The 16281-nt window shown below is 42.3% G+C and overlaps 1 protein-coding gene across 1 annotated transcript in view; it reads left to right on the forward strand.

Moving 5' to 3' along the window:
• Nucleotides 1–205: 205 nt before the first annotated feature.
• sptlc3 (serine palmitoyltransferase, long chain base subunit 3) overlaps nt 206–16281 on the forward strand; it is a 136056-nt gene continuing 119980 nt past the window's right edge. The window contains exon 1 of the mRNA XM_028820904.2: nt 206–562. Coding sequence (XP_028676737.1) covers nt 467–562 — 96 coding nt within the window. The 5' untranslated portion in view covers nt 206–466. The remainder of the gene's footprint in view (nt 563–16281) is intronic.

Consider the following 16281-nt stretch of genomic DNA (forward strand, 5'->3'; position numbering starts at 1 on the left):
TGCAAAAATAATCGTTTAATTGAGTGATTCGATGCCTCCAGGTGTTTATTCATGCTATTCGCATGGTCTTTACTGTAAAATGTTAAACGTTTTTTACGGGGATTAAATGGGCGTAAGGTCTCTGTGAGGATTTCTATCCCAACGCTCTCGGCCTTTAGCCTCATTTCTCTGCCACGCCCAGACATCCGTTACCCCGCCCACTCGCTCTCTCAGGTAAAGTAGACAAGAAGCAGTTAGCATGCGCCAGCATTCGCACCCGCAAAGTGGATGCGACCTTTGGCTACCGTGAGATTTCGGACGGAGAGTGAATAAAGAATTTGTTAGTCAACGTTGGCCGATGACTGTCACTCTAGTCTGTCGCTTAGCTAGTTACCCCGGCCAACCTGGAGAGACCGGTTTAACACCTTCCAGATTGAACTCAAACAACAAACGAGCCTCTCTGCCTCTCAGTTAGAAACTCAGAGACATGGCACACACTTCTGCTCCTGTCCGAAACGGGCACCCTTTGCATCCTGGGAAGAACGATGTCGGGCTGAGAAATGGCTTCAGTAAGAACGGACAGGTGTGTAAATGTCGTCACTGTGTGTCGCCGTTGCCGAGTGAAACCGACGGGTAACGCTTGCTTTTCACGCCGGGAGACGTAAACTCTGCCAGGGGACTTGGCACTGACTGACTACGTAGAGAGTTTATATGTGGGCATCGCTGTGGTTGTATGTTGTTTGTCGTAGACCGGGACAAGCTTACGGTGAAAGCAGACCGGCTTTGGGCTTTTATACATAGACCTGAAGAATCTGGAGTGATTGGCAGGTTATTGATTTTCGGGTACTGGGCGTGTAAAAGCCCTATGTGGGTGCGTATGTTCAGCTATGAGGAAGTGTATAAAAGGCACATGACTTCACTTGTATGGCATGCTCATCGTGCCAATTTCTTCTTTTTTTACTTTCGTTTGTTACGCACCAAACGCTTTTGGGAACTAAAAGTGCTTTCAGTTTAACAGATTGAAATAACTTCTGTAACCACGCGAATGGCTGCGCTCGCCACTTTCAGCACCCCGACACGCACATCGGCGTTCGCGTAAATACATACGCCTGTGGGGAAGCCCCACGTAGTTACTGAGGCGTGCGGGTTCTCTCCCACATATTGTAGCTTTAAACTGTCATTTCTATCACTTTGAATGACAAAGAAAAGCAGTTTTATGAATAGTATTTCTCGCTTCGTTTTCCAACATCCACCCTTAAATATTTACTACAGTTTGACTTTCGGTTTATTTTAATTTCTAATTTAACTCCAAAACCCACAAGAGGGCAAATAAATTCTCAGATGTTTTTAAACAAATAAATCGTATTAAAGAAAGTGCAGTCATCTCAATCTATATTTTATACAGTGGCTTTGATGTAAAGCAGCATCAAGGGTCATTTTATTAATCAAGGCCTATAGATAGAATTGATCCATCAGAACATTAGAAAAGTCTAAGGAGAGCAGACCATTTAGTCCAACAAAGCTTGCCAATCCTATCCATCTAATTACTCCAAAGTAACATCAACTTGAAATCTGAAGGTCCCAAACATCCTCCTCTGTACCACACTACTTGGCAATTTATGGTGTCTGTGATTCTCTGTGTGAAGAACTTTCTAACATTTGTTCGAAATTTACCCATAACAACTTCCAACTGTGCCCCCATGTTCTTGTTGAACTCATTTCGGAGTAAGAGCCTGAATTCACTGTACTAATTCCTAAAGTCCATAATTATAAAATCTTCAATCATGGCAAATCTTAATCCCCATTTGCTTAAAAAGCATGTTCAAATACATTGAATATATTAGCACTTTGTCTGAGATTTCTGTCCGCTTTGCCCTAATTACTACCAGGATAAGTTCAGGATCCTTGTGAGGGACTCTTAAAAATATCTGCCCTCAAATGGCGTTGCTCGGGATGTTTGACTCCTTGAAAGGTCCATTTCTTCACAAAGAACTGTTTTATTCTGGTAATGGTTCTGTACATGTGAAAATGGGTATTTGAGCTTTGGAAAGGTCCTGAGTGGACAAAATGAACATCTTTAATGTATAGTGGGCCATCTAACAGTTTGCTGAGAGATCAAGACTTGAGTTCAACCTGAGATGTATTTAAATCATGAGAGTGCAAGTATTTTACAAATCTGTTACCACCCATTTGTCGCTGTTTCTAGAACCTATTTTGGATCTAAATAAGTAAAGGTTCCTGAACCTTCATGTCAATAGCTATTTTAGGAACCAAAAATGGTTCCCCTATGGTTTTACACTTTCATTTTTAAGAATGAAGATGGATGGATGAAAGGGTACATTGAACATTTTCTGCCATTGTTGTAATAGGTGCTTTTGTACAATGAATGAAACAATATGATATAATGGTCCTTAATTAGACAAAGAAGTATCAGCTGAGAGCTGGAGCCCACCAAGATGTTAACATTAGAAGGCCCCTAATTTCACACGAGAGTGCCATTTATAGCATCCCTGGGAAATGATCAAAAATATCCCCAAGCTTAGCTGTTCCTTAATATTTAGAAAAAGACAGGTGTGTCAGATTACATCCCAAACACAAGTCAGAAATTCTGTTTTCATAACTTGTTAGGCTTAGTGCAGGTCAGTGTGCAGCCGGAGGCCAACCTGGCAACATTAGGCAAAGCAGGGAGCAATTTTGGAGGGGACACCAAAACATCACAGAGTGCTTAGCCACAGTGGTTCTCCAATTATAGATGACAGTTGACCTAACGTTCATGTTTTTCAGAAGAAGAAAGCCCATTAGGCAATGGGGAATGTGCACACTCTACAAAACCCAGAGTTTGGGACAGGAGTTAAACCCAGAGCTCGCTAGCTGTGAGGTAGCACCATATATGTGTGTCACCCACGTCCAACACGCACCATCACATTTAAGAATTAAGTGCCCACCTCATTACTGATTTTGTTAAAGGCATTAACTTAAACAGTAAAACAAATGCTGTCACAGTTACCACCCCTCGAGACAGGTATTTTCAGGTGGAGACATTTCATGATTGACATTATTGGGTCTACAGTAGCCTCTTTTCAGGTCACTCCATTGTATCCCTGTAGCAGTGCACATTAAGTTCATATCCTTGATGCTTGCCTACAGAGTAGCCAATGGGGTCAGCACCTACATACTGTATATGGAGACAGATGTGAGGTCCAATGCTCGTTCTCGCTCACGAAGGTCTGCTGATGAATGGCATCTAGTAATGCCATGAAATCTCAATCCAGATTCTCATGCAAGCTGGTGAAATGAGCTGCCCACCTCTATTTGGAATTCTGATTCCTTCAGTATGTTTGAAGACTCTCTTGTTTGATGAACTTCTGTCTAACACTGATACTGGCTTTGTGAGGTTTGTACCACACTTGTATTTTGTTCTCAGCTCTTCACTTGTGGTCATCAATTTTGTTCCCTTGTCCTGTAGCATTCATTTCCAAACAGTGACCTCTTTTGTAAGTCACTTTGGATAAAAGCACCTGCTAAGCAAATAAATATAAAGAAGCCTTGTGGTTTTGCTTCATATCTGGTGTCCAGTATTTCAGCATCTCTGTTTGTATCCTTGATCCAGATCCCAATAAGTGACATTACTACATCCAGGGCTTCTCATTCTCATAAAGGACATGCTTCATTTCTTGTCATTAGCTGTCTGTAGCTTACGCTTCCTGGTGTTGTCACAGTTTAGCTTAGTTGGGCTGTTCAGCTGATCCAGGCGGCCACCTCTGTGCCCAACTGGCATACATCTCTTTTGGCTCAGCAGTATATTCTTGTCTCTTTCATTTCTTTTCTTCCATGTTGAGTGCCACTCTTGGTATATGCCATATGTATGAAAATTCACACTTAGTAAGTTTTTGTGCCTTTCGATCAGGATGTGTTTAGTGCAGTTGATTTCATAGTGAAAACGTCACTAGACCACTTACAAAGTAGACCACAGTAACATATAATGTCACGTGAGGTTAAAAGGGAAATCATAATAGAACTGAAATCAGTCCAGATTTTATATAGCGCCTTTCACAGCAAGTGCCATCATGAGCAGTGTCAATTTAAAACAGCACAGGATTGTTCAAATCAGTCTTTGACTCATAAGTATGGTGGCTTTTACAGAAACTGCCATCACAAGGGCAATAGAAAAGTGAAACTAGAGAGCAAGGTAGCTTACAGGAACATTCATTTGTATTAATCTTCATCTTGCATCATGTTTTATATTATTGAAATGGATGCCTTGTCAGTTAAGGTCTACCTGTTTTCATACACCTTTGTATGTGACTGAAATTGCCTTTTAAAATGTGACTGACCTGCTGTGGTTGTTGAAATTTGGACTTAAGACCACCCTGGATATGTGACCACATGTTTTCATGCCATGTTGTGTTCCTCTTCCATTTCACTTTTTATTTTATATTCGTGACTGTTGTATAGTGCACTGGGCCCTTAAGTTGAAGCCTGCTTAATAAGAACAAATTGAATTGAACTGATTATACAGTATAATCAGCACTGTTTGAAGGTCCTTTACCTGCCAAAAACATAGCTGCACAAAGTAATGGGGGTTGGTTGGATGCCAGGGAGTTTGAATCATTTAAGACTTATAGAGTTTTACCTTAAAGAAATGTGGCTTTTTAAAATGAATATAAAATACAAAGTAGAAAGATAAAAAGACAAAGCTGGCAGCACTATGAGGATTATGTTTTTTGGTTTTGCCAGTGCCATCAATGCCATCCAGCCATCCCTGTTAAGGCATCAGCTCAGAGATATACAGGCGGATGAGCCTGTGGTGTCCTGAGTAATGGACTACCTGTCAGGCAGACCCCAGTCTGTGAGACTCGAGGACTGTGTTGGTGCTACTGATGTGAGTGACACTGGAGCACCAACAGGAACAGGCCTGTCTCCTTTTCTCTTCACTCTGTAAGCCTCTGACTATAAATATAACAGCAGGTCATGTCACTTGCAGAGATTCTTAGATGATTCTGCACTTATGGGGGACATTGATAAGGGGGATGAGGCAGAAGAGAGGAGTCAGGGGGAGAACTTTGAGAACTGTCTGAAACTTAACATCAGCAAAATCAAGGAACTGCTTATTGAGTTTCACCAACACCCAAGAGCCTCAATGTCAGGTCACTATTCAAGGAGTAGATGTAGAAGTGGTCCACTCCTACAAGTACTTGGGGGTCCACCTCAATAACAGGTTGAACTGGTCTTGGGACACAAAGGAACTGTATAAGAAAGGGCAGAGCAGGCTTTTTTTTCTAATGAGATTGTGTTCCTTTTATGTGAAAAGTGACATCCTTCACATCTTCTACAACTCTGTGATGGATGTACTGTATTGTGGTGTGCTGAGCTGGTATCGTCACGTCAAGAGAGGTTCCACCTAATTAACAAACTAATTAATACAAGGACAGTCTCAGTTATGGGACACACTCTGGACCCCCTGGAGATTGTAACAACTGAGAGCATTTGAGTGCTAGTTTGAACAATGCTGTGCATCCTCTCTCTGACACACCAACGCTGAGGACTTTCAGCCATCGAATTATTCAGCAGAAGTGTGTCAAGAAACACTACTGAGGCTCCTTTATGCCAGCAGGAATACACCTGTATAGTGCCTTACTGGAAGTGTGGCTGCCAAGTCAGAAGTTTTCTTTCTTTTTATTTGTGTTCCTTTTTAGTCATTCTGGTGTGTGTTCAGACTATAGTGTATGTGTGTTATCTATCTATCTATCTATCTATCTATCTATCTATCTATCTATCTATCTATCTATCTATCTATCTATCTATCTATCTATCTATCTATCTATCTATCTATCTAACAAATAAGGAAAATACAAGATAGTTCAAAACCATTTGTCCATCTAGATTTTATAGAGCATACAACATTGAGACTGTTTACTACAAAGCAATATAAGATAATGAAGAAGATTGCAAAAGATCTAAAGTCAATAAATAAATGTATATAGCACCTTACACAGTGAGCATCATCATAAAACAGTTCACAAATACGAAATAATACTAGATAACAAGAGAATACTAAGTAATACACACATACAAGAATGGGCATAAGGGTGCCAAAATGATTTATTTCCTGTGAACCTGATACAGTGCTTTGCGCTTGCACTCACTGAAGAGCACTATACAAAAGTAAACTGAATTGAATTATTTTAAAAATGATCACACACATTGTTTTCACTATTTAAAGAATGGTCATCAGTTTCTGAGTTTCAAAGTGACAGATCTGGAGTCAAATTTACCTTCTACCAGAATGAAGTGAACCCATGTCCTGTGTCCCTGAGGGCCTGGGTCACTGCATTCTATTTACAGTATATAGCGCTTTTTAGACACAATAGGTTTTCCTGCAGTATCATTCTGGCTGAGGACTTAGATTCTGGCCAATTTTTCTTTTTTGACCAGAGGCCAATTCTTACCTTTAATTAACATTCTTGGTTAATGAGGCCCATCGTTCTTTTTATTTCCACGTTTAAGCTCTGAACTTAAAAGTGACTACATTAACTGTCCATCCATCCATTTTCCAACCCGCTGAATCCAAACACAGGGTCACGGGGGTCTGCTGGAGCCAATCCCAGCCAACACAGGGCACAAGGCAGGAGCCAATCTCGGGCAGGGTGCCAACCCCCCGCAGGACACACACAAACACACCCACACACCAAGCACACACTGGGGCCAATTAGAATTGCCAATCCACCTAAACTGCATGTCTTTGGACTGTGGGAGGAAACCCACGCAGACAACATGCAAACTCCACGCAGGGAGGACCCGGGAAGCGAACACAGGTCCCCAGGTCTCCCAACTGCGAGGCAGCAGCGCTACCCACTGCGCCACCGTGCCGCCCTACATTAACTGTGAGTTGTACAAATCAGTCGTCCAGTTTCTTGGTAAACGCATACTTATAGATTATCTTGGAATGCAGGTGCACCCCTTGTCATTTGAGCCCATGTTTGCTCATATATGGTTATTCACATCTTTTCTCCACTCCTCCACAAAGTTTTCTAAGGTCTAGTCAAGGCTGAATGTTTCCAGAGGTCAAAAAGAATGTGGATAGTGCTTATTTAAACAGAGGGTGGCTGCCAGAGTGAGACTCTTTGATCCCCACTTTCATTTAGTCCACAATGCTGCTGCAGGAATATAAATTCACAGAACTACTGAAGCCACCTACAGAGTGCCTGGTATTCCCGCAACCCCAACAGCTGATGTGCTATGCATGCCCTTAGGACTGGCGAGATGCCTAAAACTGAAGTCTTACTCCCCTGTGATTACATTTCAAGACAGCCAAGTGTTTTGCTTTGATTCAGGAGGCTCGTCTTATGTGCCATCTGAATGCTGAAAGGCACCAAACGTGTTGCATGCAGTCCGGCTTTGTTTGAAAATTCAGGGCCAAGGTTACACGTGAGCAGGAGGCCATTGTTTAGAAGCTGTCTCCAAGGATCAGGTAAATAGTGAGGTCACGGCAAGAACTGGGTGCAGCCTTCAAGTGGACGGCCTTTTAAAGTAGAACAGTGGAGAGCAATGGGACTGTGCCTTGAGGGACATAGCAGCACACCCTGGCCCTTCAGGCTGAAATCAGAGCTGGAATTCCATCTCCACGCCAGAGTTTTATCTCAGAAAACAATGGTGAGACACAGCAGAACCGGAGCGACTGGTTAGGAACCACAGGTTGCCTTTCTGGTTTTTCGTGACCATGGAAGCAAAGAGACTAGAGACTTTCTGCTACCTCTTATCCTGTGACACCCAAAGGACAGCCTTTGCGTACTGTCCATAACAGCCACTCTTGTTTTGTGACGTGGCAGTTACTCAAGGTGACCTACATACACTTTAGTGGTGGTCCACATGGTTTCTTACCAGGAGTAGCAAATTACATACAGGGAGTACGCAGTGCTAATTCATTCAGCTTGACGAACCTGTTGAGTCAGCCTTTCATGTTCTGTGCTTGCAATGGGAAGTGTAGCATAATTACATCTTTTATGGGCTAGATTACATTATGTATATACAGTAAGTTTTCAAGGCAGCTTAGGCTCCTTCTTCAGGCAACGTGTAATCGTTTACAACTGGTTACAACCCACAGGTTTCCTTTCTGTAAGGTTTAGAACCGGTTAGGAACGACAGGTCGCCTTTTGTGGACATGGAAGCGAAGAGGAACGAGCCACTTCAAAAGCTGCCATATTGTGATCTATTCAGTCATTCAATGAATGGCGTCCTTTTGATGCATTTCTCAATCCATAAATGGCCAACACAGTACATCATTCTACTACTATGTTTTGTGATTTGTACGGCACATTACACCACTTGATGTGCTACACGATATATTAGAGCAGTGCACAGTTCCTGTTTTGTACAGCACCTTTCACAGCAAATAACCTCATAATGTAAATGTTGTGACCACAAGTGGGTGCCAGTGAGCCCCAAACCTCGGACACAGTATTACCCAACACAATGCTGGGTTCAAATAACGGATTTTATCTATATATATATAAAAGTCAATGTGTGTATGTATGTATGTATGTATGTACAGTATGTATGTTCCAACATCACTTCTGATTTTCATGAAACTTGGTACACATGTTTGTCATTGGTCGACTATCAATACTGTAGGGTGAAATCAACCCTAACCCACCCCCTTCTGGGTAGGGTGGGGGGTGAGCTCACAGTCTTGTATGCAGGTTATCATCCAGATACGACCACCAAAGGGCAAACTGGATGTGACTGGAGCGTAAGACCGAAAGACAAGCACATTAGTGAGTCTTCATTGTTTATTAATTTATTTTTATTTCTAAAGTTATGTGTTTTTTTAATTATATTTTTCTCAAACAAAAAATAAACCTTTATTTTCCTCCTGGGCAACGCTGGGTATTTCAGCTAGTTATACAATATAAATCACCAGACCACAATTCTAGACAAGTGAATCTTCTCTCTTTCTCTCTCCTTCTGTCCTACCTGTTGAGTGTCGCACTGCTGCCTCCCAACTCTGACTCTTCCATGTGAGACGGCGGGCTCCTGGGAATGCTTCCAGTGCCATATTGTGTCCTTTTGGAAGCAACAGTCCTCCAACAGCACCCTCTAATGACACCCAAACTTGGCCACCACGGGAGGACCACTGTCACCTGTCATATGGGGGAATGGAGCTGCTTCTGGCTTCCGGCATCCACTGGTCCATCCTTTATATGCCACCAGCTGGGCAGGAAGCCCTTTCCCCATCAAGCTGACATGCCATCTGTCTCCCATGGTGCTTACAATGTTTAAACAGATGCTGAGCTTTTTCTTACTCAAGTAGACTTAAGGCTCTATAGCTTTTCTCACTCTGGGCATGATACTCGTGTGTTCAATTATATGAATTAGACTACGAGAGAAGAGTTTGTCCAGTGCTCCAGTCCGTCTTTATTCAATATAGCACCTTTCATGTTATGTGCTTTTCAACATTACTATGGCTCTCAAGGTAGATATTGAACTTGAGACAAGGACAAGGATTTGCTGTTTATGATTTGCCAACTGAGAAACTGGAGCATTCATGTACAGTGCATCCAGAAAGTATTCACAGCGCATCACTTTTTCCACATTTTGTTATGTTACAGCCTTATTCCAAAATGGATTAAATTCATTTTTTTCCTCAGAATTCTACACACAACACCCCATAATGACAACATGAAAAAAGTTTACTTGAGGTTTTTGCAAATTTATTAAAAATAAAAAAATTGAGAAAGCACATGTACATAAGTATTCACAGCTTTTGCCATGAAGCTCAAAATTGAGCTCAGGTGCATCCTGTTTCCCCTGATCATCCTTGAGATGTTTCTGCAGCTTACTTGGAGTCCACCTGTGGTAAATTCAGTTGACTGGAAATGATTTGGAAAGGCACACACCTGTCTATATAAGGTCCCACAGTTGACAGTTCATGTCAGAGCACAAACCAAGCATGAAGTCAAAGGAGCTGTCTGTAGACCTCCGAGAGAGGATTGTCTCGAGGCACAAATCTGGTGAAGGTTACAGAAAAATTTCTGCTGCTTTGAAGGTCCCAATGAGCACAGTGGCCTCCATCATCCGTAAGTGGAAGAAGTTCGAAACCATCAGGACTCTTCCTAGAGCTGGCCGGCCATCTAAACTGAGCGATCTGGGGAGAAGGGCCTTAGTCAGGGAGGTGACCAAGAACCCGATGGTCACTCTGTCAGAGCTCCAGAGGTCCTCTGTGGAGAGAGGAGAACCTTCCAGAAGGACAACCATCTCTGCAGCAATCCATCAATCAGGCCTGTATGGTAGAGTGGCCAGATGGAAGCCACTTCTTAGTAAAAGACACATGGTAGCCCACATGGAGTTTGCCAAAAGGCACCTGAAGGACTCTCAGACCATGAGAAACAAAATTGTCTGGTCTGATGAGACAAAGATTGAACTCTTTGGTGTGAATGCCAAAGAGATGGTGCCAAAACCTGGCACCATCCCTACAGTAAAGCATGGTGGTGGCAGCATTATGCTGTGGGGATGTTTTTCAGCAGCAGGAACTGGGAGACTAGTCAGGATAAAGGGAAAGATGACTGCAGCAATGTACAGAGACACCCTGGATGAAAACCTGCTCCAGAGCGCTCTTGACCTCAGACTGGGGCGATGGTTCATCTTTCAGCAGGACAACAACCCTAAGCACACAGCCAAGATATCAAAGGAGTGGCTTCAGGACAACTCTGTGAATGTCCTTGAGTGGCCCAGCCAGAGCCCAGACTTGAATCCGATCTCTGGAGAGATCTTAAAATGGCTGTGCACCGACGCTTCCCATCCAACCTGATGGAGCTTGAGAGGTGCTGCAAAGAGGAATGGGCGAAACTGGCCAAGGATAGGTGTGCCAAGCTTGTGGCATCATATTCAACAAGACTTGAGGCTGTAATTGCTGCGAAAGGTGCATCAACAAAGTATTGAGCAAAGGCTGTGAATACTTATGTACATGGGATTTCTCAGTTTTTTTATTTTTAATAAATTTGCAAAAATCTCAGGTAAACTTTTTTCACGTTATCATTATGGGGTGTTGGGTGTAGAATTCTGAGGAAAAAATGAATTTAATCCATTTTGGAATAAGGCTGTAACATAATAAAATGTGGAAAAATTGATGCGCTGTGAATACTTTCTGGATGCACTGTATCTCCTTTTATTGTAATTGGGGCCATCATCATATAGAGTAGTTCACAAGGTTCTACCTACATTATGAAAACCTTTTTTAGGATATAGTAAAAAATATGTTATAGAGGCTTGCCTCTTGCCTGCCAAAAGTGTTCATCCATCCGTTGACAATCCCATTTCAAGTTCCTGGAAGCAGTGGAAGCAGGGCAGGACCCAGACTGGGCAGGATTCCAGTCCATTGTAGTGCCTACCCATACTCGCTCTCTCTTATATGTGGCAAACTGAGACTTGCCCTCTGACCTAACATTCACAACATTGGTTTCCTGTAAGTGGTTTAAAGCATAATGAACAATGAAGAATGGTGACGTCTCAGCCTTCTTACTCAGAGGTTTTGATATGTCACATCAGATTCTAAAGTTTATGGTGCTTCTGCTAACCAATGAGTCAATTTTCTTCATTCCGTAGGAGGACATTCACTTTATTCTTCCCGGCAAATGCATTTAATAATAACACATTTTATTTATATAGCACCTTTCCCATGCGCAAGGTGCTTAAAACACATAGTTTCTGCATAGAACACTAAACAGATATATACAGGAGATACAAAGCATTACATTGAATAAAATACAATAAACAAGAGTATAATACTTATTTCAGTACTAAAAGGAAGCTTGAACAAATCACATCGTTTACGATACACAAACAGATTATCCTGAGTATCTGGACAGAAAGGCAAACTGAAAGAAGGGACAGAATGTCAGGTTAAGTTAAAAGCCTTCCTGAACAGATAAGTTTCAAGTTGCTTTATAACCCTAACCCTAACCCTAATTTTATGGGCGGAGCAAGACCCTTAACCTGTAACTGCTCCAGGGGCGCTGTACAATGGCTGACCCTGCGCTCTGACCCCAAGGGGTATGCGAAAACTAACAAATTCCTAATACAAGAAATTGTATAAGGCGAAATAAAGAAAAAAAATAAATAAATAAATAAAGGATTGAATGGAGTCAGCTGATCTCATTAATTTCAGGAGGTCTGGTGCTGAAGGCCCCATCACCCATGGAGTGCAGGTTAGTGTGGGGAACAAGACTGCCCGAAACAGAGGACCTCAGTGGATGAACAGGTGCCTAGTGACGGTGAAGGTCGCTGATGTAGCCCAGTGCCAGGCCATTTAAAGCTTTGTAGGTTATTAATAGAATTTTAAATTCAACCCTGTAAGACACAGGGAGCCAGTGAAGGTGAAGCAGGATGGATGTGATGTGCTCATTGTTGCTGGTCCATGTAAGGACTCTTGCAGCAGAGTTTTGAATTAACTGGAGATGTGATATAAGATTAGAAGGGGCTCCTGCCAGTAGGGACTTGCAATAATCGAGGCGGGATGTGATAAAAGCATGGACTTTCAACATTAGAAAAGGAGAGGAATGAGCAAACACAGGATATGTTATGGAGGTGAAAGTAAGAAAGTTTCTTAATGTCATTTATGTGGATGGAATAAGAGAGGGAGGAATCAAAAATGACACCAAGATTCTTTGTATTAGAAGAAGGTCTGATGAGATCACCATCAAGAAAAGGAGATCATTTACTTAAGTTGCGTTTTAGTGTCAATTTGCAGGAGTTCAGTTTTGTTGTAATTTGATATTAAAGAGTTCTGCTACATCCAGGTTTAAATTTCACTGAGGCAAGTTGTGAGCTGAAAAAGATCTGATAAAGTTTCCATTTTCACATTGAAATAGAGTTGAGTATCACCTGCATAAAAATAATAATATCCCATCCAAAGCTATGAATAATAAGGCCAAGGAGAAGCATACAGATCCAGAAGAGCAGACAACATGGTGTTGCACTGTCTAGCCCTGTTGTCTCAAATCTCCAGAGTTTTGGGTTCAGATCCCAACCTGGTCACTTGGTGGAGTTTGCCCGTTCTTCCTATTTTCACTTTTACTCTCAAAGCCATGTATTTTAGATGCGAGTTTGTTTGTGTTTGAGAGTGTCCCATGTTTGATGAAGCTTTGTTAGATGAGCTCTAACCTCATAGATCCTAAAATTCTTTAAGCAGATGTCATAATAAGTGGGTCAATGTCAGGTTAAAATGAGTTTTGTGGTTTTTCTTGTGATGTCTCTCTTTTGGAACCTTCATTTTGAACCCCTGAAGGTGATGAGGTCACTGTTATAAATGACTTTGAATTTGTTTATGAGCTGGTCTTGTTTTCTGTTGTCTGCCATCACTGCAGGCCATGGATTTGAAGTACAGCATCTCATTATTATACCAGTTACAGTGAATTCAGAAATAATTTACACACCTTCATGTTTTTCACGTTGTGTTATGTTGCAGCCTTATGCTGAAATCATCTAAATTCATTTTTCCCCTCATCAAACAACATTTGATGCCCTGGATCAACAAAGCAAAAACATGATTTTAGAAATTTTTGAATATTTGTAAAAAATTAAAACTCACATATCATATTGACATGAGTATTTAAAACCATTGCCGTGACCCTTGCAGTTCGGTGCAGGTACGTCCTAAACTTTTGATCATCGTTGACATGTTTCTACAGCTTCTTTGGAGTCCACCTATGTTCAGTGTAATTGATTGGACTTGATTAAGAGAGGCACACTCCTGTCAGTAGAACGTCTTACAGTTCACTATGTGGATCAGAGAAAAATCAAGCCATGAGGGTGAAGAAATTGCCTGAAGAGCTTAGAGAGAGGATTGTGTTGCGGCACAAATCTGGGGACGGCTACAAAACAATATCCTGCAGCATTAAAGGTTTCCATGTTCACAGTGACCACCATAATTACTCAGTGGGAGAGGTTTGGAGCAACCACAACACATCTGGCCAAAATGAGTAATCATGGGAGAAGGGCCTTGGTAAGAGATGCGACTAAGAATCCTATGGTCACTCTGGCTAAGCTCCAGAGAACCTGTGTGTATATTGAAGAAGCCCTGAGCTGGGCTTTCTGAAAAGGGGCCAGACAGAAGCCTCAGTATAAAACACATATGGAAGCCTACTTGGAGTTTGCAAAAAGGCACCTAAATGACTCTCAGACTGTAAGGAACAGGATTTTCTGGTGTGATGAAACTAAGATTAATGTTGTGTTTGCAGAAAACCAGGCACCACTCATCACCTGGGCAGTGCCATTCCAACAGTGAAGCATGGTGGTGGCATCATCATGTTGTGGGGTTGTTTGTAAGCAGCAGAGGTTTGCAGATTAGACAGGGTTGAGGGAACAGTGACTGGAGTAAAGTACATAGAAAAACTACTCGAGAGTGTCCTGAACCTCAGACTTGGCTGAAGGTTGACCTTCCAACAGGACAGTGACCCTAAGCACAAAGCATATACAACACAAGAGTGGCTTAGAGACAAATCAGTGAATCAGAGCCCAAATTTAAACCCAACAGAACAGCTCTAGAGACACCTGAAAGCAGCTGTCCACCAAAGGTTTCCATCCAACCTGACAGAGCTTGAGAGGGTCTGCAGAGAAGATTGGCAGAAAATCCTCAAAATGAGGGTGTGAGAAGCCTGTCACGTCATACCTAAGAAGCCTTTAACTAAGTGCTAAATGAAAGGCCTAAATACCTGCCTCAATGGGATATGTCTGTTTTTTTTATTTTTAATAAATTTGCAAGCATTTTATAAATCCTGTTTTTTGTTTAGCATTTTGTTATACTGAGTGTTGGTTGATGGGGGAAAAATGAATTTAATACAATGCTGCAACATAACAAAATGTAAAAAAAGAGTGAAGGGGACGAAATACTTTCTAAAGACACTGCATATTGGACTTCTGTTCTGTTTTTATGTACAGTTGATAAGCCTTTCCTCCATGGTTCAAAGGTTTGCCATTAAATTTATTATCTTAGATTAAACTGCACTCTGCTATGTCCTGGCAGTCCCATCTGTGCCAGTGCCCATTATTTGTTATTCTAGCAACAGGTAACAAAAATGCATAGGTAATAATATCCTTTTAAAGTTCAAATGAGCGTTGCTTTTCACTACAGTTTTTGGCATGAAGCATAAGATGGTCCATGACCCATGACTTGGGTGTCTACTCCGACTGCAGCTTTCCGGCAGGTTAAGCACGTGGTAGGATTGTGGGTGTGGGACACATACAGTACATTTAGACCATCAGAGGAGTAGCACAAGGCTCCTTGGCCGCAGTTGATGTGAGCCCCGCGACTTCCCAATAGCAGGACAGTGAAGAGAAGCACAAAGGAAAAAAACAGCAGGTCCTCACCTGCTTCTGTATCATGAATATTTTGCAACATTTTAATCTTGTCAGTTGTGCTGTGCAGTAATTGTGTCAGCTTCGTGAAAGGCACTATATAGATTAAAATTTGCATAGTTACTCTGAAAGAAGAAGATATTTGATCTTATTCAGATTCAGTCAGAATTAGAATAATTTTTATTCGCCAGTACTTAATGTACAGGAATTTGACTTGGCACATTTGGAACTGCTTATATAACAGAGCACAACATCACTTACAAATGGCATAAGAGAAAAACCCATCCATCCATTTTCCAACCCGCTGAATCCTAACACAGGGTGTAGCAGTAGAGGCGTGGAGCCACCTCTAACACCCTCAGGTACCACTCCAGACACTGGATAAAAGTCCAAGACTCTTTATTATAATTACTACGTGCACCAAGCACTCTCCACACCACACTATTCATACACAATAATAAAGCACAATACAATTCTCTTTCCTCCTCGCCCAGACACTTAGCCCTCCTACCTCCCAGCTCAGCTCAGTGTCTGGGCTTTCCCACAGTCCTTTTATACACCCTGACCCAGAGGTGTTCCTGTCCAACAGTCCACAGTTCCCTATTCCTTCCGGGTCAGGTTAAACAGTCCTTTTCTTCAGCCCGGGAGCACGTCGTTCCTTCCTGTCACGTGATGATGACGCACTCCTGGGTTATAGGGCACATAAGAGCCCACTAGCCCCCCTACAGCGACTCCCGGTGGCCCCCATGGTATCCAGCAGGGCTGTGTATACAAACTACAAAGTCCATGAAGCCCTGCTGGAACTCTGGGCACGATCATGTTGTCCGGAGGGCTCCTCCTGGCGGCCTGGGGGTGGCGACCGGAGTCTGTAGCCGGCCGTCCATCACAAGGATCACAGGGGTCTTCTGGAGCCAATCCCAGCCAACACAGGGCACAAGGCAGGGAATCAAT

Source organism: Erpetoichthys calabaricus, chromosome 15 (assembly GCF_900747795.2).
Source record: "Erpetoichthys calabaricus chromosome 15, fErpCal1.3, whole genome shotgun sequence".
Classification (NCBI taxonomy): domain Eukaryota; kingdom Metazoa; phylum Chordata; class Cladistia; order Polypteriformes; family Polypteridae; genus Erpetoichthys; species Erpetoichthys calabaricus.